This window comes from Bombus terrestris, chromosome 17 (genome assembly GCF_910591885.1).
Source record: "Bombus terrestris chromosome 17, iyBomTerr1.2, whole genome shotgun sequence".
In the NCBI taxonomy this organism is placed as follows: Eukaryota; Metazoa; Arthropoda; class Insecta; order Hymenoptera; family Apidae; genus Bombus; species Bombus terrestris.
In genome coordinates, this window is record NC_063285.1 from 4,248,347 (window position 1) to 4,276,213 (window position 27,867).

Consider the following 27,867-nt stretch of genomic DNA (forward strand, 5'->3'; position numbering starts at 1 on the left):
ACGCTCGGGGAGACTCTCGGCGAGAATCTCGGCGAGAATCTCGGCGAGAATACTGGCGAGACGCTCGGGGAGACGAAGATGAGCGTCTCGAACGATGTGACGAACGCGGGGACGGTGAACTGGGCGAAGATCGACCGCTGGATGATCGGTCGCTCGACGATCGGCCGCTCGATGTTCGGTCGACACGTGTTCGTGTTTTGCTATGCCCCTGGTCTTGATGCAGGTACGTGTGATGTCGCTGTCTACAGATGCGACATGATCCCGCGGAGCATTGAGTGAGAGCGTGTCCCTTGCCTAAACAATTGGTACAGAGCGACGCCCTTTTGGCGATTTCCAGGCGTTCTTTGGGCGTCTTCGTTTTGAAGACATGGCAATTCCATAATTTGTGTTGTCCGTGGCAGTTCGGACACAACAACGTATTGTGTGTAGTTACGAATGTATAACTTCGCGGCGCGTCCTGTCGCCGACGGTCGTGTTGCTCGGACGCCCCCCTTTTGACGGTTAATGATGAGCATGCTCTGTCGCTATTCGTCCGTGTTTTCAAAAAATCCACTAAATGCGTATATGGCGGCAATTTCTTGTCCGGTAGGGTATGTTGCCATTCGCGAACGACGGCTGAGGGTAACTTCGACGTGACAAGCTTTATGAGAAAGGCGTTTGACGTGACTGAGTCCCCGAGTCTTTCTAACGCTTGAAGATGTACTTTGACTGTCTCGATAAGATCGTCTATGGCTTCGGGTGTTTCTTTAGTTATTCTGGGATAGTCGAGAATCAGGTCCCAGTGACGCATGCAGATCTGGCGGTGGCAGTCGAATTTTTCCCTAAGAGCGTCCATGGCGATTGCGTAATTTGCGTCGGTGATGGGTAATGACTGTATGCTTCGCGCGGCCCAACCAGTCAGGGCTGTTCGGAGATGATGAAATTTCTGAACCGGTGCTAAATTTTCATTTCTATCTATCGCTGATGAGAAGGCATCGTGAAACGAATGCCAATCCTCGAGGGCGCCATCAAATGTAGGTATGCGAACCTCCGGTAGTTTAAGCGGTGCGGACTCGCGGCCGACGGCTGATTCGCCGCTTGTCGACTGTGACGGCGTGCTCCGTCGTGTATTGCTTAATTGTTTGGCTACTCGGCGTTGCAGCCTCTCGTATTCTTCCTCTAGCTCACTGCCGCGCGCGGTCTCTCCCTCGTCTAGAGTTACGATCTGGTATTGTAGTGCACGGATGTCCTTCTCGTAGGTTTCTAGACGGTCTTTAATGTGAAGCAAGTCGAACTCGTCCGGACAGCCTGATTGTTCAATGTCGCCCAGTTTTTTTGCGAGGCGTGTAAACTGGGCGCTACAGTAGCCCCGGCGACGACGCAAGTTGGCGAGCTCGTCTCCGGTTGCCATTATTTTTTATGTAATTGGTAATGAAATCGTTTGAACTTACTTCTGTTGGCGATTGTCCACTTTGTGGCGGGAGGCTGTGTGGTTGCGTTTCAACCACCGAATTATACCTCTTCAAAGGTGACGACCCTTTACGTTACTGACCTCGCTGGGGTGGTAACGCTTCTGCTGCTGGTTGTGTTGGATTCACGTGGCACTGTATGAGAGTGGGTGTCACTGGCGTGCACTTTTCACTTGACACAGAATCCGGCTCGAAGGACCATGTAATTTCGTACTATCGCGGGGAGACGCGGTCGTTAGAATACGCGTCAACGAGAGTCGTAAATTCCCGTTACGATTAGAATAATCGACACCACGAATAGTTCGATCCCCGTATTTCGGTTAGGATAATCGGGGTGGTTGATGCGGTATAACACTGAGAGTCACAGAATTATAATAATGTATATTTCCAACAACTAGTCTACACGATTGAAAAGATATAAACAATTAACAACTTTATCGCACGCAGATAATGTAAATGTATACAGTATCGAGCAAGGCTCTTACACTTGAAGTTAGTCTCTTGGTGGACGTAGCACGATATGATACTTAACAGAATAAGCGAATGTTTGGCAATGTGTAATGTTCGACGCGTCACAAGGAACTGATCCACTTTGGATGATTTCTTTGTCTCATCTTTAAGACGACCCCCACTATACTTAGGTCACGCCACCGCTCGCGCCTATGCTCACGTATGTCTATTCTTGCGTGGAAAACGTAACGGACCAAATTCGACGTTTCGAGAACTCGCTGCTTGGCAACAGCTATGCGCTCGTCGATACATTGTATATGATCCGGCGGTCAGATAAGACGATCTGACTGAGACATTGTAGGGCCGCGAGTGACGGTTAGAAAATACAGCCTGTGTTAAGCCTCGTGGCGTAACATAACCTAACAAACACGAGGATGGTACCCCGCTGGGGGTAGCCACCAACATGCTAATTTAACCGTTAAAAAATTCCACCAAATGTCCAAATTGGACAAATTGTGAATTTTAATAAATAAATAAAAAAAAAAAAGCAAGTATGTATCCCCTCCATAGTATGTATGTGAGCGTTGTATGATGGCCTAGAACTCCGTTGAGAAAAAAGAGAAGTGCAGTGTGAAATCTCGTGCCCTAGGCCTCCGGCGAGTAGCCCACGTGGCGAGCAGAGTTATGTGGATATTCTAATATTTTAGTATTCTAATACTAGGGAGGGGATACATACTTGTTTGTGTTTTCGCTCTACGTTCCCTCTCCCTCGCACGTACAATACAAATATACTACATATTCAACAAAGACCAATAGTGTTGAATCTACTGATTAGTAATGTTATCAAAAATTCCTTATTGACTATTTTTGACTAGTAGTTTTCTGAGTCCATGAGTCAACAGCTTATCACAGACAACGTAATTTTTCACGTGCGGATCCATGATCTTAAAAGTTATCAATCATTTATCAGTTATTTTGTTCATAAAAATAGTACATACAAGTTGTTATACTCCAAAATTTTATAGAAAATTGCTGTGCGACGACAGTATCTTCAAAATGATTAATAAGTACAATATTCTACGCTTATTACATTCGTTACGAAATAGTCGAATAAGTAGACAAATATCCTCGAACAATTGAGTACTATACAACTTTTTGTAACGAACTTTGCAACGAACGGCAGTTCACGTGGACAAAATTTTAAGTACTTTAAGTAATAACGTGTTAGTTTATTAAAGAGACGATGTTCTGTCGCGCAACACATCTGCACGCCATCCCGCGCGGCTTGCCAACCACCGGTCTACCTGCCGTCCTTCTAACACTCCATAGGCCCAAGGACCCACTATAAAGTTGCAATTCTAGCTGCATTGTTCACACACATGGTCTAAGCACATCTGTTTGCCAGAAGAGACTTTCTAATTCCAGAAGTATTTTCGGCCGGTTTTTAGAATTATGTGCTCTTAAGAATTACGAAGAAAGCGGAGATATACCTAACGAAAAATCTGAGTTTCCCTGTAAACAATGTCGCCTAGGACCCAAGTTGGTAGGAGGTTTCTTCCTCCTCTCTTCCTTCCTAACATTGGTCCCAACCAATCGACATCGCGGATTATTGCCCTCACTCTACTAACTAAAAATGTAAGCAACGAATCCGCGTTCTTCGTTCAAAGGGCACATCCATACCAAGCTTTCCTCCTTATTCACATTAGAATAAGCTTCAGAGTTTTCCATCGTCTCTCACGGTGACTAGAGTTCCTGCATTCCCTACAACTCTCACCGTTCCTATATCTCTCACATTTTCCTACCACAGTCAAAGATCTAACGCCTAACTTCTAACATTAAGTCTCATACCGTGCTAAGTTATTAAGTGATTATATCTATTCAATCGTGTATACTAAGTGTTGGAAATATAAATTTTAACTCTGTGAGCCACAGTGTTATCATACCTGAATCACCCCTATTATCTTAATCGAAATACGGGGATCGAACTATTCGTGGTGTCGATCATTCTAATCGTAACGGGAATTTACGACTCCCGTTGGCGCGTATTCTAACGACCGCGTCTCCCCGCGATAGCTCGAAAATACAGACGAGTAGTAAAAATGTAATAGTTAATTATGTTAAAATCATTTTAAGTACAAGTACAGAGATAGTGCATGTCGGTCGTAACCATCGCTCACTTGATTCTACCGTATGACTCGCTATGCTGCTCGCTTATTCTTCGCTATACTAATTCGCTCTAAAGACTCCTTTCCCTAGAGGGGATGTCCGTCTATTTATATTGTCCGATGGATTTACAGAAGGTCATATGTGGTTCCGGTTGACGATTATTCATAACAGCGATAATGTTTTTGTCCAAAGTTTGTTTATTCTTAAACCTTGCAAATCAAAACAGCGTTGATACTCTAAGGTACAACAATAAAAGTCACTCCCGATTCGAATCGTCCTATGACTCATGTGTCGCTACATATCCATGTTTATAAGAGCAGTAATAGGCCACCTACTTAGCCTTATCAGAAATTATTTTAGCTTCTTTTCAAATCACAGACGATGAGATCAAGGTTTTCGAAAACTTTATATGATCTTTGAAACGGTGTTCGGGATTTCCAGTGGCCGTTCGTTTATGCCTTGGATAGCACCTATCCGTTCTTTGAGAAATTTCGAATTACCTATCCTCCTCGAGCTGTAAATCTGATGATTCAGAGGTCAGGGAGAAACCTCAGGGAAAACCCCCGGTCGGGAAGGCACAATGCATGGACGAGACCCAACGGCTGATGGGGGAAATCAGCGACATACTAGGACAGTCACCAACAGAGCGTCGTACCGTGCGGGTGAAATACTTCACTCTCAACAAGATCTTACAACTGCTGTGTTCAAAACATCAAACTTTACTTTTATGCAATAACTTTACTTTTACTTTTATACACTAACAATCGATCTATTAAACCTCCTCCACCTTGAGTATTAAGTCATTCAAGGTACGCGATATCGACCAATCGGTTGGGCTTGGCCGGTCGCTCTTTAGTTGATAATTCGCAACAGACAGTATGCAAGATAACATCATAGATACAGATTTTCAGAATGTTGTCTCAAAATTTTCACATTATCTTAAAACTTGAGAATGAAATGACAACTATGGATATAATATTTCGATATGATTACAATAATAAAGCACTTCAATGAGGTTGAAAGAAGCGATAACTTTTTTTTTTTTGACGTGGAGGAAATCCGCACGGACACCCGAGTACCTGCGTCACCCTATAAGTCAGGGGGCCCCGGCCCCGGCCCCGTCCAACCAAACGTCCCAGTTTGGAAGGACGGCCTCGAGGACCCTTAGCCCCGGCGCGCCTGCTCTCATGCCGAGCCTGGCACGCCATCTGTCGAGCAGGGCCCGTCGAGCCCGACCCTCAACGTCGGCGCCCACCGGATCGACCTCGTCCGACAGACCCCGAGTGTGAAGGTAAATCTCGCGACACCTCAGTGCCTGCAGTTCGAACTGGGGGAACCCGGCGAGAACCGCCGCTGCTGCCGCAAAAATGGTGTGGAAGCCCCTCACTACCCTGATGGCCACCGTCCTGTGCAACCTCCTGACCTTCAGAAGACTGCGGCGGCTGGCTATCAGGTCCTCTGCCCAGATTGGAGCTCCATAGAGGAGCCTCGATCGCACCACGCCGGCGTACAGCCGGCGCACTCTGATGCCGGGCTAGCTGAACATGTACTGTAGAGATGCGTCGACATCTGGTAATCATTTTACCCGAAGAATAGGGTCTGCGTGTGGCGAGCTACAGGACAGAAACCGTTAGAATTGTCGTTTACACGCGTTTACTGTCGCGTGCCGCTATAACTATTTCTTTTAAGGAGAGCTATAGAATTACTCCATACCTTTGTTAGGTAAAAACGTTCATTCCTTGACCGCGGTTACGTTCGGCCACTGGTTATCGCCTCGAGCGCAAGTTCACTATCATAAATCCCGAACAAACACAGTCGGATTGAATGACGACAATTGCTTAATTACGGCTATGGTAGAATCTAGATTAAAGTGTTAAGGGACTTTCCCAAAATTCTAAAGGGAAGGCTCCGGTGTCCTTTCATCATCGACATATATATTATTATTTAAATATGTAGTATTATTTAAGTATGTATCAAATTTGATATTTCATCTTACCAATAATGGCACTAAAATCTCCATTTCTGTATGTCTCCTACTAAGGTCTGCGTGGGCTGCATGTAATTCGAAAAGAATCAGGCCTCGAATTCGATTTTCAGCTGAAGCAAAAAGCTCAAATTATACGTACTATTACTATCCGTACCAAGTGGATGAGATACAATGAAATCGTAAAGTAAAGCATGACGTAAGTAAGCGTACTAATTGATCTGATTCAGGTAGGATCGTGCTCATTGCGCACATACATACGTAGGCAACTGTATGAATTTTTGAAATTGCCGATTTTTATAATCTTATGTAATTGACGATTTTTAAGAAAGCATACTAGTTATATTTGAAATAAAAATAGAGTTAAAATTAAAGATAATGTTTTTTCGTTGCAGCTTTGCTTTCTGATAAATTTGTAAAAGTTTATCAATTGCATGTTTATTGTTTTCTCTTATATATACCTATCATGTATAGTTATAAATGATATGCAGTGATATTTGTACCTACCATATCAAATTGCAAAGAAGAAATATTATTAGTAATAACATGATATTAATATATCTTCTATACAAGGATTATTGGTAATTATTTACGACGTGGATGAACTTATCGATTTCACTGACCTTGAAATATGTCATCAAGATCAACGTTTTGAGCAATTTTTCCCTATATACATGTCGAGTTATCATTAGGGTTAGGGGCGTGTAACGAATCTTCATTTGGATTAGACATGGTTGTTACGCAATAGAAAAGATATTTACTAGTACAAATATGATTATTACAGAATTTGACAAGTAACCGTGGTAATTATATATTCGAAATGCTAATGGCAATGATCTTAGACCCAATAACGAATCCACGGTCAACGGGGTAGCCAATGTGCTTTTTTCCAAAGTCCAAGTCGAACTGAACTCACTGGTCCACAATTCAAGTGTAACTCAACTTACTTATCTACAAGTAGATCTGCCCAACGTCGGGTGACCCGACGCTGGAGAAGTTGAAGGCTGATAATACAAGGGAAATAAGGAATATGAGGCGTTGGATCGACACCAACGCCGAAATGAAAAGGGAACGTCGTGACAGGAGAATGGTGCCCACCCAGATGACTCCTAAGGAACAAGAGTGAATACACCGCGCTGGCGTGTCGGCAGCCGTTCAAACCGAGGTCGGCCAGTCGGCAAAAGGGAAAGGAATATCGCCGTTGAAAGAAAGAAGAACGACTAATAGGAGAAATCCGAGGCAAGAGAAGCTATCATATGCTGAGGCATGTGGTAGGAACAGACAAAATGCCGAAAGCGAGGGTGAATGGACGGCGATTGTCAGGCGAAGAGGGATTAGGAGTGTAGCTGATTAGACCGATGAGGAGGCACTGAGAAATAAAAGTGGTAAGGATGAAAGAAGGGATATAGTAGCAAGGGGAAAAAGCGAAGCGATCCTGGTTAAAGTTGGCCAGGACGCTAACTGGTTAGATTCTTACAGAGAGGTAGTGGGAGCGAAAGATGTACTTGTTAAGAGCATGATACATTTACACTATACATGTGAATGTGTGTGTAAGCGTCAGAGGGCGTCCAGACCTTAGTTGGAACAAAAGACAATAGTCGGTCGTTAGAAGTATCTGGAAGAGTCGGTTGACAACAAGCGTACGTACGAGTAGGATTTCGAGGTCTTTAGAGTGTAAGATATATGTATAACTGTTGTGTGCTAAATGAAGGAACTTATTTGTATTTCCGAATTCCTCCTATATCTTTACGTGGCAGTAGAGCGTGGTTCATAGTTTTTCAAGTTATTTAGTGCGTGGTTTTCAATCTTGAAAGTTAGTTCGAGTGAGTTTTCAGTAAGGGAAGAAACCTTCAAAGGTTACAAAGAGGAAAGATATACTTCGAGCACGTAGGAACGCTTGAGTAAGAGATAAGGAATCATTTATCGGAATCATGATCGGAAATCATGATACCTATATTCGATGGTGAGGATTACGGTATGTGGAAGCAAAGAATAACGATGTTTCTCAGGTATAAAGAATGCGAGATTGTCACAACTAGGGTGAAGACCGAAACCGACAGTGAAGACTGGGACAAAAAGGATCTGAAAGCAATAAATATAATTTACAGTGCCATCACAAATAGACAATTGGAATATATTAGAGAAGAAAACACGGCGTATGAGATAGTGAAAAAGTTCAATGAAATGTACTTGAAAGAGTCGACGGCACTACAGATCGTATGCAGAAGGAGATTGGAAAAGATAAGACTTGACAACTACAGTGATTCAGCATCGTTCTTTAGCGATTTCGAAAAATTAATAAACGAATTAAAATGTGCGGGTGCACAAGTGAGTGAGAGGGAAAAATTAAATTATATGCTGAATACGTTACCCGAAGAATACAGCTACATAGCGGATATAATAGATGCATTGAAAGAAGAAAATCAAACGGTAGCGTATGTAAAAAATAAAATTGAAATAGCGGAGAAGAAAAATAAGTCCAATCGAGGAGAAATGCAATCCAACACCTTTTCTGCAAAAAAGGAAGAATGCTTCAGATGTGGAAGAGTAAGACACTTTGCGAGAGAGTGTCAAAATGGCGTCCAAGCGGGAAGCAGTAACAGTTTTTGGCGTGGGCCAACACGTGGTCGCGGCAGAGGAAGAGGCAACAAAGGCAATACGAGCAGGGGATGTGAAAATTTCCATCGTCAATCAACAACCGGCACGAGCGAGCATGGTAACTCAAAAACAGGCACATGGATAGTGTCACGGTGGTCCCGGGAATACAGCGATAGGATAATCATATCTCATATACCTTAGCCATCGAAACAATAACTAAGCAATAATAGGATGCTAATGTAATCGGCATCCAGCGATAACCCCTCCACAGGAACCAAACCCTTGATATAAAAACCCTCCCAAGTCAATACTCGACATTCTATTCTATTCTGTTATAACATTCTGTATCGTTACTCTGTCAGTTGCTAATAAATTTTGTAATAACGATCATAATTGAAATACGAGTCTCTCGCCTCTCGTGCGGAACGTGAAGTAATCTCGAATCGACATGACAATAGCAACAGCGCACGCAGCACACAGCAGTGAGGTGAACGAGATAAGTGCTAATGAAATAATGTGGCTATTAGGTAGCGGTTGTACAGATCACATAATTAATAATGTCAATTATTTTGATAAATCTATCGACCTTAAAGAACCGGTAAATATATATGTCGGAGATGAAAGAATACTGGAACCTTCCCTTCGGAACTTTGCGAAGACCCCTAGTATTGTAATTTAGATTTCACCATAGCCGAATTAAGAAACTGTTGTCATTCGATTCGACTGTACTTATTTGAGATTTATGATAGTGAGCTCGGGCTCGAGGCGACAACCAGTCGCCGAACGTAGTCGCGGTCAAGGGATGAACGTTTTGTCTAACAAAGGCATGAAGTAACCCTATAGCTCTCCTTAAAAGAAATACTTAGGACGGGGCACGACGGTAAGCATTTCAACGATTTCTGTCCCGTGGCTCGCCACACGCAGACTCTATTCTTTGAGTAAGATGATTACCAGATGTCGACGCGTCTCCACAGTACATGTTCAGCTAGCCCGAGGACCCGCTATAAATCTTAAGATCTGTTTAACTAAAGTCCTTCAAACCGACAAACAGTCCTCGTCCCAACTACGAGAAAATAGCAGAAATCTATTTTTCTCACGAACGACGCTTCCTCTTCTCGAACTTCCTCTTAAGGGCGGCTAGCACCCTTCCCTAACCACCAACATGGAAATTGACCAATTAACAGTAACGCCGATTTCCCTCACTTTCCGAATGAAGGCTTTTCTCCACGAATCCGATGATTTCGTGCCCTTAGGCACACCCGTCATAGTTTTCCTCGACAGCGTTACCGTGATGGAGAACCACTCTCCGGTACGATCTCAAAGACGATTCAAGTAACTCTCAGATACGTAGTGATTGCCTCGTGCATTAACATTGAGTACAACTTAGACGCTGAAGAAAAGTAGAGTTCGTCATCCCCTTGACCGCGGATTCGTTAGTGAGCCTAGGATCATTGTCATTAGTTTCTCGAGTATCTAATTATCGCGATTACTCGTCCAATTCCATCATAGTCATATTTGCACTAGTAAATATCTCCTCTATTGCATAATGATCACGTCTAGCGCCAATAGGGATTCGTTTCACGCCCCTAACCCAGCTCAAATCTTAACGTCAACCCGACATATATTTAGGCGATAATAGATCGATAAAGGCAACAAAAGTAGGGAATGTTATAAGCTATTTTGAAGCATTTGGAAAGCAAAATAAAATAAATATGAATAATGTTTTTTATGCGAAAGAAATGTCCGCAAACTTGATTAGTTTAGGCAAGTTAACAGATGATAAGAACACGGTTATTTCAAAAGGAAATATTGCAAAAGTAATAGAAGAGTACAATAAACTTACAGCGGTAGCGGTTAAAGAAAATGCAACATATAGAATGAAAAGTATATTGAAAGAGAAGGAGCACTTAGCAAACAGTGCCGAACGTATGAGTAAAAAGGAAAGATGGCATAGGATGCTAGGACACGTAAATTTTAAATATTTAAATATTTTGGGTAAAGAGCAGCTAGTGACTGGTATACCAAATGAATTTGAAAAGGAATTTTTGAAATGTAGGGTGTGCATAGAAAGTAAAATGCATAATTTACCATTCAAAAATAATCGAACCAAGGCTTGGTAGATAATGGAAATTATTCATACGGACGTGTGCGGTCCCTTTAAGACTACCGGATTCAATGAAGAGAAATATTTCATCTTATTTATCGATGATTATAGTAAAATAGCTAGAATTTATTGTATAAAATCAAAAGATGAGGTCTTTGATTGTTTCGTACAGCTTGTAAATGAAGCCGAGAATTTAACGAGCAAGAGGTTAATAATATTGAGATGCAATAATGGAGAAGAACATTTAAATAATCGAATTTATAAATTTGCTAGAGATAAAGATATCAGAATAAATAATTGCCCAACCTACGTACATGAATTAAACGGGACAGCGGAAAGGTATAATAGAACAGTGATAGACATGGCACGTTGCTTGTTAGCGGAAGCGAAAGTACATAAAAGGTACTGGCCGAAAATAGTTTGTACAGCGGTATACTTTTTTTTTTTTTTTTTTTTTTTTTATTAAAATTCACAATTTGTCCAATTTGGACATTTGGTGGAATTTTTTAACGGTTAAATTAGCATGTTGGTGGCTACCCCCAGCGGGATACCATCCTCGTGTTTCTTAGGTTGTGTCCTTTATAAGGTCTGCTGGGTGCTTCCTTTTTAGTCTTCTGTCCATATTTGTGATTTTGTATGTTTCCGCAGCTAGCCGGTTTATGTGTGTTGCTATTCTTAATTTGTATTTCTCGGAGTATCTGTTGATTTCTTCCTTGACCGTTGGCATTCCCAGGTCCCTTCGTATATCTTCGTTTCTGACGTACCAAGGTCCGTTTACTATTGTCCAGAGGATTTTAGCCTGTATTACCTCTATTTTGTTTATATGGCTCATTGCTGCCGTCCCCCATAGTGGTATTCCGTACGTCCAGATTGGTTTTATGATCGTTTTATATATTTTTAACTTGTTTTCTGTGCTTAGTTTGGATTTTCGGCTTGTTAGCCAATGCATTTGTCTTCTTGTTTTCTGTATTTTTTCTACTATTGATTTGATGTGTAGTTTCCAGGTGAGTTTTTGATCTAAGTGGAGTCCTAGGTATTTGACATGCTTTGTTTGCGTTATATGCCTGCCGTTCAATAGGATGTTTGGTGGTGTCTTTTTCCGTAGCGTGAATGTAATATGGTTGCATTTATTGGGGTTTGCTTTTATTTGTTTTTCTCGTAGCCAATTTTCTATTTTTACGATGTGTTCTTGTAGTATTTTGACTGCAGTTTCTGGGTTAGTATGCCTGACTAGTATAGCTGTGTCGTCCGCGAATGTCAATACTGTGCTGTTGGTAGTTGTTGGTATGTTCGCCGTGTATAATGTGTATAGTATTGGGCCTAGGACGCTTCCTTGTGGTACCCCGGCCTTGATGTCTTTAACTTGAGAATGTGTGTCCTTGATTTTTATTACGAAGGTTCTGCAGCTTAGGTAGGATTTTATTAAGTGGTGTATTTGCTCCGGGAATTGTTTCCTAATTGTTTGTAGTAGACTTTCATGGTTAATTTTATCGAATGCTTTCTCTATGTCTATGAAGAGGGCTGTGCAGTATTCCTTGTTTTCTAGTGCTACTATTATTTCGTTTATAAGCCTGTGCATTTGCTCTATCGTGGAGTGTTTGTTTCTGAAACCAAATTCGTGATCCGGTATTAGTTTTTTTGTCTCTATTATTGATTTTATGCGGTCGTATATTATCTTTTCCAGTATTTTGGAAAATACTGGAAGCAGTGATATTGGTCTGTAAGATGCAGTTTGGTGCGGGTCTTTGCCTGGTTTATGTAACATTTTGATCTGTGCTAATTTCCATGGTTTGGGGAAGTATTGAATTCTTAGAATTGCGTTGAATATTACTGTTATTAGTCTTATTGCTTTTGGCGGAAGGTTTTTTAAGATTTTACCATTAATTAGGTCGATTCCTGGCGCTTTGTTGTTTTTTGTTTTATCAATTACGTTTCTAATTTCTTGTGCCGATGTTTTAGGTATGGTGTATTCCTTGTCGGCTGTGGTAGCAGTGGTTTGTGGATCCTCCTCCGTATGACTTTTGAGGTTGCTGTTGTTGGTAATGTGTGGTGTGAATGTGTTGTAGAGGTGGTTGGAGAATTCTTCAGCTTGTTCTTCGTTGCTTCTTGCCCATGTGTTATCTGCTTTTCTGATTGCCGGGACGGGTATTATTGGCTTCCTTATTTTTTACGTGGCTTTCCATAGTGAATAGTTGGTGTTCTCGTGTGTGGAGAGTGTCCCTATGGACTTTGAGAATTCGTTATCGTTGTGCTCCTTTATTTTGTTTTTTATTTCCTTTGCAAGTTTGTTTAAGTGTTTTTTGTTTTCTCGGGTTCTGTATTTTTGCCATTTTGCTTTTGCTTTTCTTTTTTCTTTGATTTTGTCAAGTATTTCTTGCGGTATTGTTATTGTTTGTCTGCTGGTTGGTTCGGGAGTAGTGGTTGTCCTTGCTGCTTCCTGAATAGTTGCTGTCAATGTTGCTACTGCCTGTTCTATGTGTTCAGGAGTTTTTAACGGGATGTTGCAGTTTATTTTGCTTTCTATTATTTCTTTGAAAGTTTGCCAATTGGTGGTTTTATTGCATAGTGTTTCTGGTTTGCTATAGTGAATTGGTTTGTTTCTGTATTCAATTATTATGGGTGTATGATCGGAGCTGAGCTCGAGGTTGGGTGTTATTTTTAGTTTATTTGTGTTTAGTCCCCTTGTAACTGCAAAGTCCAGAAGATCTGGTTTTTTGTTCAGGTCAGTCGGCCAATGTGTCGGTGTTCCTGTGGATAATATATTGAGGTTATTATTTCTAATGTATTTTTCCAGTGTTCTACCTCGAGGTGTAATGTTTCTTGATCCCCAGAGCGTGTGCTTTGAGTTGTAGTCTCCCGCTGCGATGTACTTGTCCCCTAGATCCTGGAAGTATTCTTCCCACATTTGTGTTGTTATTTTGTGTCGCGGAGGCACGTATACTGCTGACAACTGGAAGTGGTTGCTGCTAGTTTGAACTGTAACAGTGGTTGCTTGTAAATATTCTTTGTTAACTTGGCTGTGAAGATAATGTTTGATATCGTTTCTGACTATCACTGCTGTCCCTCCGTGAGCTTTTCCTGAGGGGTGTTTGGTATCATATATGGTGTAGTATGGTATTTTCAAATAGCTTTTTGTAGTGAAGTGTGTTTCTGAGACAAGTAATATGTCTATATTATTATTGTATATGAATGTTTTAGTTTCGAGGGCCCGTTGTTGTAGGCCGTTTGAGTTCCAGGCTGCTATTTTTAGAGTGTCCGTTTTTATTTTTTGCTTAGCACGTTTGTAAGTAGTTGTAGCATGACTGTGATTTGTTGGGTTTGCTGTTTGAGTACTGCATTTTGTTCGCTTATCATTCTGGTTAGCATTTCGGTGTTCTTTATGGATTGTTCGAGCAGTTCTTTGATTTCTGCAGTGTCGTTGTTACTATTGCTGTGGTATTGGTTATGTGTGTGTGTTGGTTGGCTGGTTACTTGAGCATAGCTTAGACCACCAATGGTGTTGGTGCTGATAGGTTTGGTGTTTATTGCTTGCTCTGTATTTGGTAATGTTTCAGGTTTTGTGCTGTCATGATGGGCTTGTGTGTTAGTGCTTGTCCTGCTTCGTAGGGGCGGGAACAGTTTTCGTTGTAGTTGTTTTCTTACTTCACAGCCTTTATAGCTGGCTGGGTGGTTACCGTTACAGTTGAAGCATTTAACTTTTTCTATTTTTCCTGAATATGGGCAGTGTGCAGTTAAGTGATTTTTTGCGCACTTGACGCAGGCTGGGCTTCTGTTGCAGTAGTTTTTAGTGTGTCCGTATTGTTGACACCGCATGCATTGAGGTATATCTTTTTTGTGTCGTGGTGGTTCGACTGTTACTATTGTGTTTAGTATTTGTTTGATATCATATATTTCCTTGTTATTGATTCTGGGTTCAAGTTCTATTAAGAATAGTGGTAGTGGTTGCTTAGTGTCGAATCTTGTTATATTGTTTATTGTTCTAGTTTGATGTCCAATTTTAGCTAACTCATCGCTTAGTTTATGTACGTTGGTTTTAGGATGCAATCCTCTTATGACAATTTTATAGCTCCTTTCAGTTTTAAGCTGATAAGTGTGGTAGATGGCATTTTTTTCTTTTAATGCTTTTATAACTTTCCTAAATGATTCTGGTGTGTTTGTTTGAATTTTTACTTGATCCAATTTTGTTTGCTTTATTGTGTAATTGTTTTTCTCTTCTAGATTATTTAGTAGATCAATGAGCGGGTCTATTATTTGGGCCTCGACAAAGATTGGTGGTGGTTTTGTAATATGGTTTGTTTGGGTAATGGTTTTACTTACGGGGTCAGAGTCTATTTCTTCAGTTAGTGAGTTGAAGGAGTTACTTAGTGGTAATTCTTGCAGCCATCGCTGCTTTTCTGTGACTGGGTTTCCTATGGCACTTGTGTCTGTGGTTGTTTTACGTTTTTTGCTAGCCTTCACTGGCTTCCAGCTTTCATCCTGGTAGTATCCTTCATGTTCTGAATTGCTATCTTCCTGTCCCCGATGCTCTTTTGTTTCTTCTGTCTCCATGTTGGTTTGTTTGGTTTTTATATAATATGTTTCTCCTTTTGTTGCTATGTTTATAGTTGGTATCTGCATTGTTATTTTATTTCCTCCTCACTATCACTTTGCAGCACTATTACTTTGGAGCACTTTTTCACTATTCACTTATACCTGGAGAGGACGACCGTCTAGACACGTCCGTCCTCCTCGGCTGTCCGAGCAGGAGTGCCAGCAAACAAATATAAGTTACAAAATGGCAAATTGTACTGTACACCTATGGAGACCAAGCTAAAAATTGAAAAAGCTGAGATAAATAGAGAGGATATTGGATACAAAAATTTAATTGGCACATTGTTGTATATTAGTGAAAATACCAGACCCGATATAAGTTATAGTGTGAATTATTTGAGTAGATTTCAAGATTGTTGTAATGAGACACATTTTAAATATGCTTTGCAAATATTGAAATATTTGTACCGGACTAGAGATTTAAGATTAGATTATAAAAGGAATGAAAAATGTGAAACGATAGATTGTTATGTGGACGCTGATTGGGCAGGATATCATTTAGATAGGAAATCGACTTCTGGATATGTAATTAGATTGTATGGAAATGCAATCGGTTGGAAGTCTAAAAAACAAAGGTGTGTGACAAAAGCCTCGACATATGCAGAGTATGTAGCTCTACCGGAAGCGGCGAATGAATTAATGTCTATTAGGGAAATTATGAAAATCATCAATGTAAATTTAGACGATAACCCTGTACAAATTTATGAGGATAACTCTGAAGTGGTAAGTATAGCAAAGCATGGAAATTTTACAAAAAATTCTAAACACATTAAAGTTCATTATTACTATGTTCACGAGTGCTTAAAGGAGAACAAGATAAACATACTTAAAGTAAGTACAGACGAAAATACTGCGGATATTTTTACGAAGGCACTGTGTAGAGAGAAATTCGAAAGGTTTAGGTCATGGATGAATGTAAACTAAGAGAAATGTAAATAGAGCAATAAGTGTTAAAGTTTCTGTTACATAATTTCTCAAAGCATGTAAATACGATTAAGTGTACAGTATAAATGTAAGGAGGCGTGTTAGGAACATGATACATTTAAACTGTACATGTGAATGTGTGTGTAAGCGTCAAAGAGCGTCCAGGCCTTAGTTGGGACAAAAGACAATAGTCAGTCGTTAGAAGTATCTGGAAGAGTTGGTTGACAACAAGCGTGCGTGCGAGTAGGATTTCGAGGTCTAAGATATATGTATAACTGTTGTGTGCTAAATAAAGGAAATTATTTGTATTTCCGAATCCCTTCTATATCTTTACAGTACTCAAGGAAACAACTGGTGTGAGGAAGACCAGGGCAGGGCACATCTTGATTGAAATTAATAATAAGGTACCGGCGTACGAGGTTGCAGTGAAACTGAAGACGGCCATGAAGAAAGACATGGAAATATCAAGTAGGGAGACATTGAGATAAAAAATATAGATCCCATTGCTACCAGGGAGGAGCTGACCGAGAACACCGAGCTGGACATCAAGGAGGAAATATGAATTTAGATAAAATCGCTGAGAACCCAGCAGGCGATGGTGGTAGCTCCAGTGAATAGCATTCCACGTGAGAAATCCACCATCAGGATTAGGACAGGATTGACAATAGCAACAGCCAGAGTTATCCCGAATGTCCTCAGATGCTATAGATGTCACATGCTGGGGCATAATGTGTACGGTACTGAGTACAAGGAGGGTGCTATGTCGGAGGTGCGACGATAGGGATCACGCTATAAACAGCTGTAGTAAAGAGCCAAGATGTGCGATCTGCGCGGCAGAGAGAAGAGACAACCTGAGACATATAACAGGATCACTGGCATGTCCAGCGGTGAAGGATACGATGAGAGGAGGAAATAGACTTAGAAGATAATAATCCTAATTTAAAGTTTGAATAGGTGTAGGTTGGCCCAAGAGCTAATGTATCAGTATGTCTGCAAAACTAAAGTCGACGTGGTCCTGCATGATTTTAAAACGAGAAAGACGAGGCGTAACCGAAAAAATTTTAGGTATACTTCGAAGGATGCCGATTTAAATAAAGTTATTTTAAAATTTGACGAAATCTAGTAAACCTCAGTGAAAGAATACCTGCGATATGAAAGGTGACAAAGGTGGTACCTATCCCGAAACCGGGTAGGGACCCCATAATACTATCGTTGTACCGGTCGATCAGTATGTTGCCAACACTTAGTAAAGTCTAGGAACATATCTTCAAGAATTTGATCAAGGAAAAGCTGGGGCTCGACCCCTTCCATATAAACCAGTTTGGATTTTGCAAGAGGAAGAGCACGGTGGACGCGCTGCGCCGGGTAGTTGAATTGACGGACAGATTCAGAAGAAAAAAACAGATATGTGTGCTTGCAGCGGTGGATATTAAGAATGTGTTCAATGCTCTGACAGGAATAAGATTCCGCTGGAGGCTGAAGCGAGAGGGATGCCCCGGAAACTTTTATGTCTTTTAGGCAGCTACCTGAAAGACAGGAAGATTGTAATCCGTAACAGCGGAGGGACGGTGAAGAGGAAAGTTTACCCGGGTGTCCTACAGGGTTCTATATTAGGTTCCCTGTTATGGAATCTTTTATACGAAGGCCTCCTGAAGGAGCTTCAGGATATCCCTCGTTTGAATGCGGTCGCCTTTGCCGACGAACTGGCACTGATACTTGACATAACTAGCCAAGAGGAGATCGGGGTAAGCTTGGGCAATGAATGTAGTGACACTGTGATGTGCTGACAATAGATTAGTGATAGCACACGAAAAGACGGAGGTAATCCTGCCCACCGGGAAACATAATCCCAATGTCATGGACATTTAGATTGACAGTCATCCAGTGAGAACCAAAAAAGGGATCAGATACCTTGGGGTGCAGTTGCATAATTGCAGGAGGTTCGGAGCTCACTTTAAGAAAGTCCGTGGCAGGGCGGATTTATTCATGGAGGCGCTGAGGATGTTGCTAGCTAACGTTAACGGGTCCACTGTCTCAGTCAGGAAACTTTACTATGGAATATGGGAGACAGTGGTGCTTTATGCTGTTGATCAGGAAAAACAGAAACATCTTCCAGGGGGCAGCATTCGTAAAATCGTCTACGGCCTACAGCACTGCATCGCATGCAGCGCCGTGCGTATTGACGGGCACAATGCCGATTTACTACAAAGCGGAACTCCGGGCCGAGATGTATGAAGTAAAGAAGAATTACCAACAAGAACATTATGAGAGTCGGTCTAGCGTAGGAATTGCTTCAAATTTCGTGGAAAGGATGAAGGCAGTGAAAGAACGTATAGACGACAAGTGGAGGAAGAATGGAGCTCTTATAGAAATGACAATTGGACGAAGAAATTAATAGGGGACGCTTGTACTTTCAAGAAGTGTAAAAGAAATATTGATCATTGGACGATGCAACTATTGGCCGGATACGAGATATTGAACGTGTATCATAGGGCTATCAGCAAAGAGGTTCATTCTAGATGCTGGGATGCGACACAGAAGGAGACGACACGGAGCATGCGTTGTGACACTGTCCTAGGTGGATCCTCGGCAGAACCAAATTGGGGAGCTATGTCGGCACGCTATTGACGACGGAAAATATTATTGAAGAGGTAATCATGATGACAACTGGAGTTACTTATTATTATATAGTTATTATTATACATTACTTATTATTATTATATATTATTATTATATTATTATTATTATATTATATTATATATTATACATACTTATTATTACTAAAATGAAGTCACTTGCGGTCGACCCTGACGTGAAGGGGTGGGACACTTCCGTGACGGGAAGTTCGAACTAAAAGAACCTAATGTGAAATCCGAGAGCCACTGAGAAGAACGGCGTAGATAAACTCCATGACGTGTCATTATTTATTGATTATTTATGGAGAAAAGGACTAAAGGAAACATTAATACTTTGTACTCGAAAATTCCATGAGGTGATTAAAAAAAGAAGCTATGGTCAAGACATGTAGCTAAACTATGGAAAGAAAGAGAACAAAGCTAAAGGCTAAAAACATTATATACTGGTGGACACGGGAGATTGAGATGGGTGGGAAAGAACTGATCAAGAAAAGGTATATTTTAAAAACTTTGAAATAGAGAAGTAGACTACACCTAGAAGAGATTCGTAGTGCTGGGAGAAGGAATGGCTAAAAATGAGCGGAAATGACATGATGTACTCGGTTAAACTCCGACCTAGCCAGGAAGTTAAAAAGCTCGAAAGTAACCTTAGGTTATGCGCGCGTTCATCATCACGATACCCGAGGAGGAGAGAGTGGAGAACGGCGAATTGGAAATTGTACAATTACCCTCATCTCCCGGGGATCCCTGACGCCTAACCAACAAGAATTTGGTACTATTTCGCATTCTTTCTAGGGTGTGCAATTTCTATATATATTTGCAAATATTTGCATATTTTCAAAAAGAGGGAAATTCTCAACTGCCCTAAGCAATGTGCAATACACACTCAGAAGGAAAGGTAAAGAAGTACGGGGGTTTCTGTGAAAGTATTGGACGGGCAGGTATACGGTTGTATTAAATACATTATAATTTGTTAAAAATTACCCTGATCCCTCCGTCAAATTCCTATAACAATAACAACGGTGGCATCAGAAAATATTAATCGAGTAAACAAATTAAATAACAAAATGTTTCCAGGAATTCCTTGAAATCCTACCATCATGTATTTGTATTTGAGTATTTTGCGTATCTATGGTGAAGTGAATCAGCTAATTTTAACACATAAGACTCGTTGAATTTGTCAGAAATGAGTAAGGTAAATGAAGGTAACATGGAGTAATTGTCGTTCGTTATCATTTCTTAAATAAAATACATTACCAGGAACGAGTGTCTTGAGCAATTTATCCAGTTTTTTGCATAATTCTATTTTCTCGATGAGAAGATCTTTTTCTACTGCTGCTAATCCTCCAGTTTGTTGTCCAATCAATTGAGCCAGAGCAATCGTTACATCAATGTTGTAAAAATGATTTGGGTGGAGAGTACTTTCGTAACGACTTATAAATTCTTTACATGCAATAATGTCATTTTTCTTCATGGTTGAAAGATATATACCAATATTTTCTAATATTTTTTCAATTTCCGCATAAGGAACAATTGATTCACAAATTTTGCATATATAATCCTGTTCCTGTTCAAAAAAAGTTTTTGGTAACATGTATCCTGGACAATTCCTGGAAAGCAGCAAACAGATAAAATCATTCTTGTATACAAATAATTTGAAAAATAATGTTCCCCAACTTTTCGTAGTATTTTTGTGTTAAAGAGAAAGTGTTTAAGACTTTAAGAGCTCATAATACTTTTCAAGAGAGTGTGTAATTATCATAGATTCTGAAAGCAACTCTTTTGCTGTAAAATTAATTTTTTTTATTTACAAGTGTCTGACATTGTACGTCAGCCACTTCGCAACATATTCCAAATAAGCCACAGCATAGATTTAGTTTAAAAGTACTATAACGTTGCCACTCTCATTCCTGGACCATCAATATAAAAATGACTACTTTATGTTATTTTTATTTTTATTTAGAAAAAATTGTATTTTAGTTTAAATTATGTATTTTTCTTTAAGATTAAATCAGGATTATTATTAGTATAAGCTCGCGTTTGTTTTTTACATTTTTTTAATAAAAAATTAGCAACAAAATATATTCGAGGCCAGACACTGCGCATCCACGTGAGTGCACCACATAATCACGACTATCAAGCATAAATAGGGGGCTGGTAGTTCGATTCAGTTCCTTGATTAGTGGCTTCAAGAACCGACTTAGAGACTAGATCTTTGAGAAACCAAGAGACTCATAATCGGTTGATTCGCTTCAAGTTTAATGAGCTCGCGAAGAGCTTAATCGCCTAGAATTTGCCTGATCCGGTTTTATCTGTCTGTGTAGAGCTCTCAAGATCAACTTAATTAAATTAGCTAACGAAGGAACACTTTTGGTTTAAGGACACACTCTGGGATAAATCTAATGTTGATTTAAGGTTGAGTTAAGATTCGTTCCACGTCTAATGATCTAGCGAGGAGCGGAGCTTCTTAGTAGCGATGTTGTTCAATAAAACTTACTGGATTTACCGAGTTTGAGCTTTATTTACAAAGCCTGTCGCACATGCGCAGTCAGTTTAATTAATAAGATAGATTTTAAGCATCTCAATTATCGTACATATTGAAAACGTTTCAGAATATTATAAACTTCCGTATTCAAACTTTCAATATTATATCATTATCATTCAAATACTTGTCATTTCAGTTTATTATATTAGTATTGTTGTATTTATTGTATCACTATTATTATTCATATTATTTTCATTGAATAAATCTATGTTTAAAGATCTTAACTTGTGAATTTCTACTCTAAACGCGCCACACGAACATTATTTCCACTCTTACTCCACTCTTACACCACTGATGCTAACCGTTCTTTTATCAATAACAGGTGCCATAACCTCTGAGAGCGCTTCTTCAAGATTGTCGTTATAATATTTATTAATGCCAACAAAAATTATTTCACAGCAATCTAGACGAAGAAGCTTCGAAGTATGATTGAAGCGCGAATTACAAGCTCTTTTGGATAGTAGAATTTCCATTATTCGAATTTATGGAGGAAATTAATGGAGTGACGACTGCTTGAATCAGGGAATTTGTGGATGGTAGAACACGCGTGTTTTATTATCATTATCGTTCCACTTTTCAAAAAGAATAATTCAAGAACAATTACAAAAAATACAATATAATATAAATTTTTAAAATCATTTATGGATTTCATATTTTTTTTTTTACTGCTATACCAAATAAATTTGTTAATAGCTTGAGCTGCGTTGAATTATCCTATTTATACCTGAAGACAGTGGTTTCCAACGTGGAAGGCGCGGAGTATTGCCAGGGGAGGCGGCAACATTTTTTAATAAAACATTAATTTTCATACCATAATATCTACAAATAAATAAAACTTCATATTGTAAAGCACGTATATGTTATAGCAAAATTTTATTATTATTCTGTTAATTGTAGTTTTCAACTTTTTTTTATTATTTAAAACGTGTTTATATTATTATATCTGTTAAAAAAGTAAAAGGTAGGGAGGCGCGGAAAGAAATTTTTTTTTAGGAGAAGCATAGTAGCATAAAGGTTGGAAACCGCTGTCTCAAGACACTTAAGTCCATTAATGTCATGCTGGCCCCAAACGTCTTAGGAATCGCCGAGGAGGACGCGCGGGATCAGTGGCGATCCCAGCTGTACAACGAGAGAGGCGAACATCGAGACGCGGAGGCGGTCCTTCCAAACTGGGAAACATGGAGAAGCTGCCGCGACCTCCCGCTCACCTATAGGATGATCCAGGTGCTCACGGGACACGACGTATTCGGCGAGTAACTGAGGAAAATCAGACGGGAGAGACGGACACCTATCACCACTGCGGGGAGGGCAGGGACACGGCGCAGCACACGCTGAAGCTTTGTCCGGCATGGGAGCTGTCCCGCTACACCCTGTGACACGTCATAGGTAAAAGATTGATCCCCCTCGGCGATTGTACAAGCGATGCTGAGCGGGCCACAGGAATACGAGGCTGCCCGCCTCTTTTGCGAGCGAGTTATGCTCGCAAAGGAACGAGCAGAAAGGGAGAGAAAGAAAAACTCACACCCTTGTAGGATAACGCGATGGAGGGGGATGGCGGTCAGGCGGTCTGGAGCCGCTCCATCGTCGTCTCAACGGACCACGACTATCCCCCAAAAGGGGGGATAGCGCTAGGGACAATGCCCCCCCTTCTAACACCAAATTCAACAGTCGGAGAATTATTAAAACTGGCTCGAACAAGAGGACGGGGGAAAGGGGTACAACTGAAGACAATTCATAAGAGGTTCCTGGAGCACTCCTATCATACGCGTAGGATGGGCATCGTGGAGTTTTAGTCGGTAAGAGTTCGACATTACTCTGCTGTTATCGATTATTAGCAACAGCGGAGTGTCCATGAGGATTTCTCCACGTACAAGAAAAGAAGGTCCATTAACGGTTCATAAACGTTTCGAAATAAGAAGACTTTATTATGTCTGAAGATCACTTTCTTGTGGACTTCTGAACGCGTTCTACCTCAACACTAAAGTAATAGAAAGATATGAAATTATAGAAGGACATACTTAGAAATATTGTGTAATTAATGATACGTTTGGGTGGTGGAACGTCTCAATAATAAATTATTCTGATAATAGGTCTTCAGATACTGGAAGTCTCACTATATTGACTTTTACCGGGAAAAGATACAAAAGTCACGCGCAGCTCGAACACATAGCTTACTATTTGGCTTTTTACGTTTTATATTTAAATCAAAATTCGTCTGTGACTCCTGCATTAGATAGAATGGAGGTTATCAATCCGTTAGGAAGATACTTTCGTTTAGGTAAGAATCTGATGGAGGAATAAAAGATTTGTTGGATCCTCATGTCGGAAGTTGGTGAAAATACGGAAAAATTCTATAAAACAGTCGTCGCAGAACCGGAAAAAATATTAATTCATCTAGTACATCGATGGAAGACGTTTACAGGTAGATGGGAATAACCGATTTTTCTACTAGATACCATTCCGAAAATTCCTAATTTATAAATTTATTGGAAAAGTACAGGGAAAACTTAAATTACGGTATATGTATGTTGTACATACTATCTTCTGTTAGTAACTTTAAGTTAATGTACAGATATACATTGAATGTAGTACTGTGTTATATGATGGCACAATAAAGAAATTCATTTAAAATATCGTGTCCTGCCGCGCAACACATCTACACTCCATCCCGCGCGGCTTGACAGCCAACGGTCTACGTGCCGTCCTTTGAACCCTCCATAGGCCCAAGGAGCCAAATTAATATTTTATTTCAACATAAAGTTGAAATTCTAACTGCATTGTTCGCACATATGGTTTAAGTCAAACTGTTTGCCTGAAAAGACTTTCTAATTCTAGAAGTGTTTTCGGCCGGTTATTAGAAAGGTCCTTGGGTTTATTACGCGCTCTTAAGAATTACGGAGAAAGCGGGTAGTGGCCTAACGAAAACAACGGAGAGTTTCCTATAGCTCCGACTAGAGAGTTTCTCTAGCTCCGACGGAGAGTTCCTACGGCTCTCACGGTGCTTAGAGTTCCCATAGCTCTCACAGTGCCTACAGTTCCAGTCAGTCAGTCAGTCAGACGGTCGAGGTCAAGCAGTCGACGTCTATTCATTCGGTCATTCGGTTGATTCTGTTGATTCGATTCAGTCAAAGTCGGATCTGATAAATCGCTGCGTCTACTACGACCCGAGAGCTTTCATCTATCAGATTGGCAGTCAGAATCTGAATAAGATCAAGGCAATCCCCATACTCAGCGACGTTACTAGTGTGTGTGATTATACGAAGTTGTTGGAAAATATATAAGTTATAACACTGTTAATCACGAAGTTATATCATTTCAACCACCCCTATTGTCTTAACGGAAATCAAGGGATCGATCTACTCGCGGCGTCGATTATTATAATCGTAACGGGAATTTACGACTCCCGTTGACGTGTTTCCTCGCGATTGCGTCTCCCCGCGATTGGTCGAATTTACATATCGAATGAGTAAAAAAATTTGACTTTACTTCAGGATTTTGATGTAATGCATATATTATATAGGTAATACGTACAAATAAATAGGGAATTGCATATATATATGTCGGAGATGAAAGGACACCGGGACCTCCAATATTTTAGTCTCTATACTTTAACTCGATTATAATTGTTCGAGATCTGTGATAATGAGTGTGGCGGCACTCGACAGCATAAATACCACCACTCAACAATAACTAGAGTCGGACGACGGCAGTGCAGTGGTTAGCGCCTTAGGTTACGAACGTTCGGGACCCGGCTTCAAATATCGGCGCTCGTAGTCCGATTTTTCTTCCACGATTCTTAAATAAGAAGAAAAATACAGCAGTACTCCAGCAGCGACATCTACAGTCAGCTACTACAATTATCACGGACAACACAATACACCTCAGGTCAAATCGTCGGTGTAGTAAGAAATATCTGAGAACGCCATCATAGATAATGTTTCACAAAGTTGGTCCCAGTATGGAATCCTGTGAACTATCCCTCTCCTTATGAACAGAAATTTTATTCATACCTGTTTTAAAATCAGTTAAAATGTGTCTGTACTCAAATGCAGTGAAAACAATTCATCGAAACTATTTTGATTACTTGTGAGAAATTCCTATTATCAGTTTCTCGTAGGATAGAACTTCACTTTAGGGTGTTAAATGCATTCTTCATTGTCACTATGTGCAAACCCTTAAATAAATCGCAAGCTTAGCCACTTTGTGAAAATGGATCCTCTCCTTTTTCTAATACCAATTTGAAAATTTGCAAGACTATGAGGCCCCAGAGCGAGACAATTTGGGTTCAATTACACATTCCCGTATCTACATAATGTTGAAGAAGATCTCTAATGGTTGGCAATCGGATGGGGAGGAAACAACTCTCCCTCCTCGGTTTCTTAATAAGAAATAGGCAGATCTCTTTTTATTTTTAGGGAATCTTTCCATAGGTAAAAGTATTGTTATATAGAACGCAAAAGTCCTATGACCTGTTATCAATCAGAAGTTTTACAATTTTTCTGGCTTAGGATTAAATAGCTAAATAGCTGCTACCTAAGGCGACTGTTCAGTTAATGAGCTGAAGAAGTTTCTTAATGGTAATTCTTGTAGCCATCGCTGCTTTTCTGTATCTAAGTTTCCTGCGGCATTTGTTCCTGGAGTTATTTTACGTTTTCCAGTTTTCGTCCTGGTAACATCTTTCTTTATTGTAACATCTTTCGTTATTGTGACTGCACTCCTCCTGTCTCCACTGCTCTTTCATTTCTTCTATAACCATGTCGTTTTGATTATTATTATATTGCTGCTGTTGCTATAGGCCTGGTAAATCTACCGACCTTTTTATATAATACATTTCTCTTTCAGTTGCAATTTTAATTGTTGGTATCTGCTGCTGCATTGTTGGACTTCCCCTCACTATTACTAATCGTTAATTTTATTTCACTTTGAAACACTTCTCTGAATCACTTCACTGGAGCACATGATTGATTACACACGTCTGTTTACCTCGGTTGCCCGAGCAGAACTTTAGCTACCAAAGGTGTTGGTGTTACTGTGGTTAGTGTTCATTGCGTGCTGTGAATTTGGAGTTGTCTCAGTTTCTGTGCTATCCTGTTGCGCTTGTAAGTTATTATACGCCCTGTTTCGTAGCGGCGGAAACAGTTTACATTGCAGTTGTTTTCTGATTACACAGCCTTTGTAGCTAGCTGGGTGGTTTCGATTGCAGTTGAAGCATTTTACTTCGTTTATTTTTCCTACGTATGGACAGTTTATTGTTAGGTGCGTTTCTGCGCATTTGACACACGCCGGGTTTCTGTTGCAGTAATTTTTTGTGTGTCCATATTGTTGACACCGTATGCATTGCGGTATGTCTTTTTATGTCTTGGTGGCTCCACTGTTACTATTGTGTTTAGAACTTTTTTAATTTCAAATATTTCTTTGTTGTTGTTTTTAGGTTCAAGCTCTATTAGAAATAGCGGTAATGGCTGTTTAGTATCGTATCTGGTTATGTTGTTCATTGATCTTACCTGGTGTCCGATTTTTGCTAGTTCCTCGCATATGTTGTTTGTGTTTGTTTTTGGGTGTAATCCCCTGATTACTGCTTTGTAACTTCTGTCGGCTTTGAGCTGGTAGGTGTGATACCCCGCGTTTTTCTCTTTTAGTGCTTTTGTCACTTTTCTAAATGTTTCTGGGCTGTTGGTCCGAACTTTGACTTGGACTACTTTTAGTTGTTTTATGCTATAATTTTCTTTTCCTGCCGTGTTGTTTAGTAGTTCAATGAGGGGGTCTATTATTTGAGCATCTATGTAGATTGGTGGTGGTTTAGCGATGCGGGTTATTGGTTTTTCAACTGGGTCTGTTACTTTCTCTTCTGGCAGTGTGCTGAAGGAGTTTCGAAGATTGATTTCTTGTAGCCATTGTTGCTTATTTGCTACTATAGCTTTCCTACTGCTTGTGCATGGTGTTACTTTTCTTTTTTTGTTGCAAGTTGCCACCTTCCAGCTTTCGTCCTGATGAGTTAGTTCATGGTTGGTTTTATTCTCATAATTGTTTTGTATTGATTCCATATCTATTTCATTTATAATTGAATACTCCTGTTCTTCATTTAGCGATTGTCTTGGGTTTGTTATGCTTGTAGCTCTATTCGTAGAATATGTTTCGCCTTTGCTTGTAATTTTTATTGTTGGTATTTGCATTTTCCACCATTTGGCGATGGGCGTTGACGTTACCATTTTCTTTTCCCACTTGCCGCACTTTCACTGAAACACTGTTTCGCACGTCCGTTTAGCTCGGTTGCTCGAGCAGGACTGTTGATCGAGTAAACTTGTCTCAAAATTTTAAACGCGTTTTTCTCGAAACTACTTTTTTCAAGTTGACGTGCACGATATCTTAAGTTCTAATAAATCGATTTATTTGAAATTTGGTGCGAATATTCTTTATATATT

At 40.2% G+C, this 27,867-nt stretch overlaps 1 protein-coding gene across 1 annotated transcript in view; it reads right to left on the reverse strand.

Moving 5' to 3' along the window:
• The window catches only part of LOC125386774, a 57,940-nt gene that overhangs the window by 9,940 nt on the left and 20,133 nt on the right, over positions 1-27,867 (reverse strand). The window contains exons 5-6 of the mRNA XM_048413905.1: positions 20,158-20,510; positions 6,061-6,161 (exon numbers count right to left, since the gene is read on the reverse strand). Coding sequence (XP_048269862.1) covers positions 6,061-6,161; positions 20,158-20,510 — 454 coding nt within the window. The remainder of the gene's footprint in view (positions 1-6,060; positions 6,162-20,157; positions 20,511-27,867) is intronic.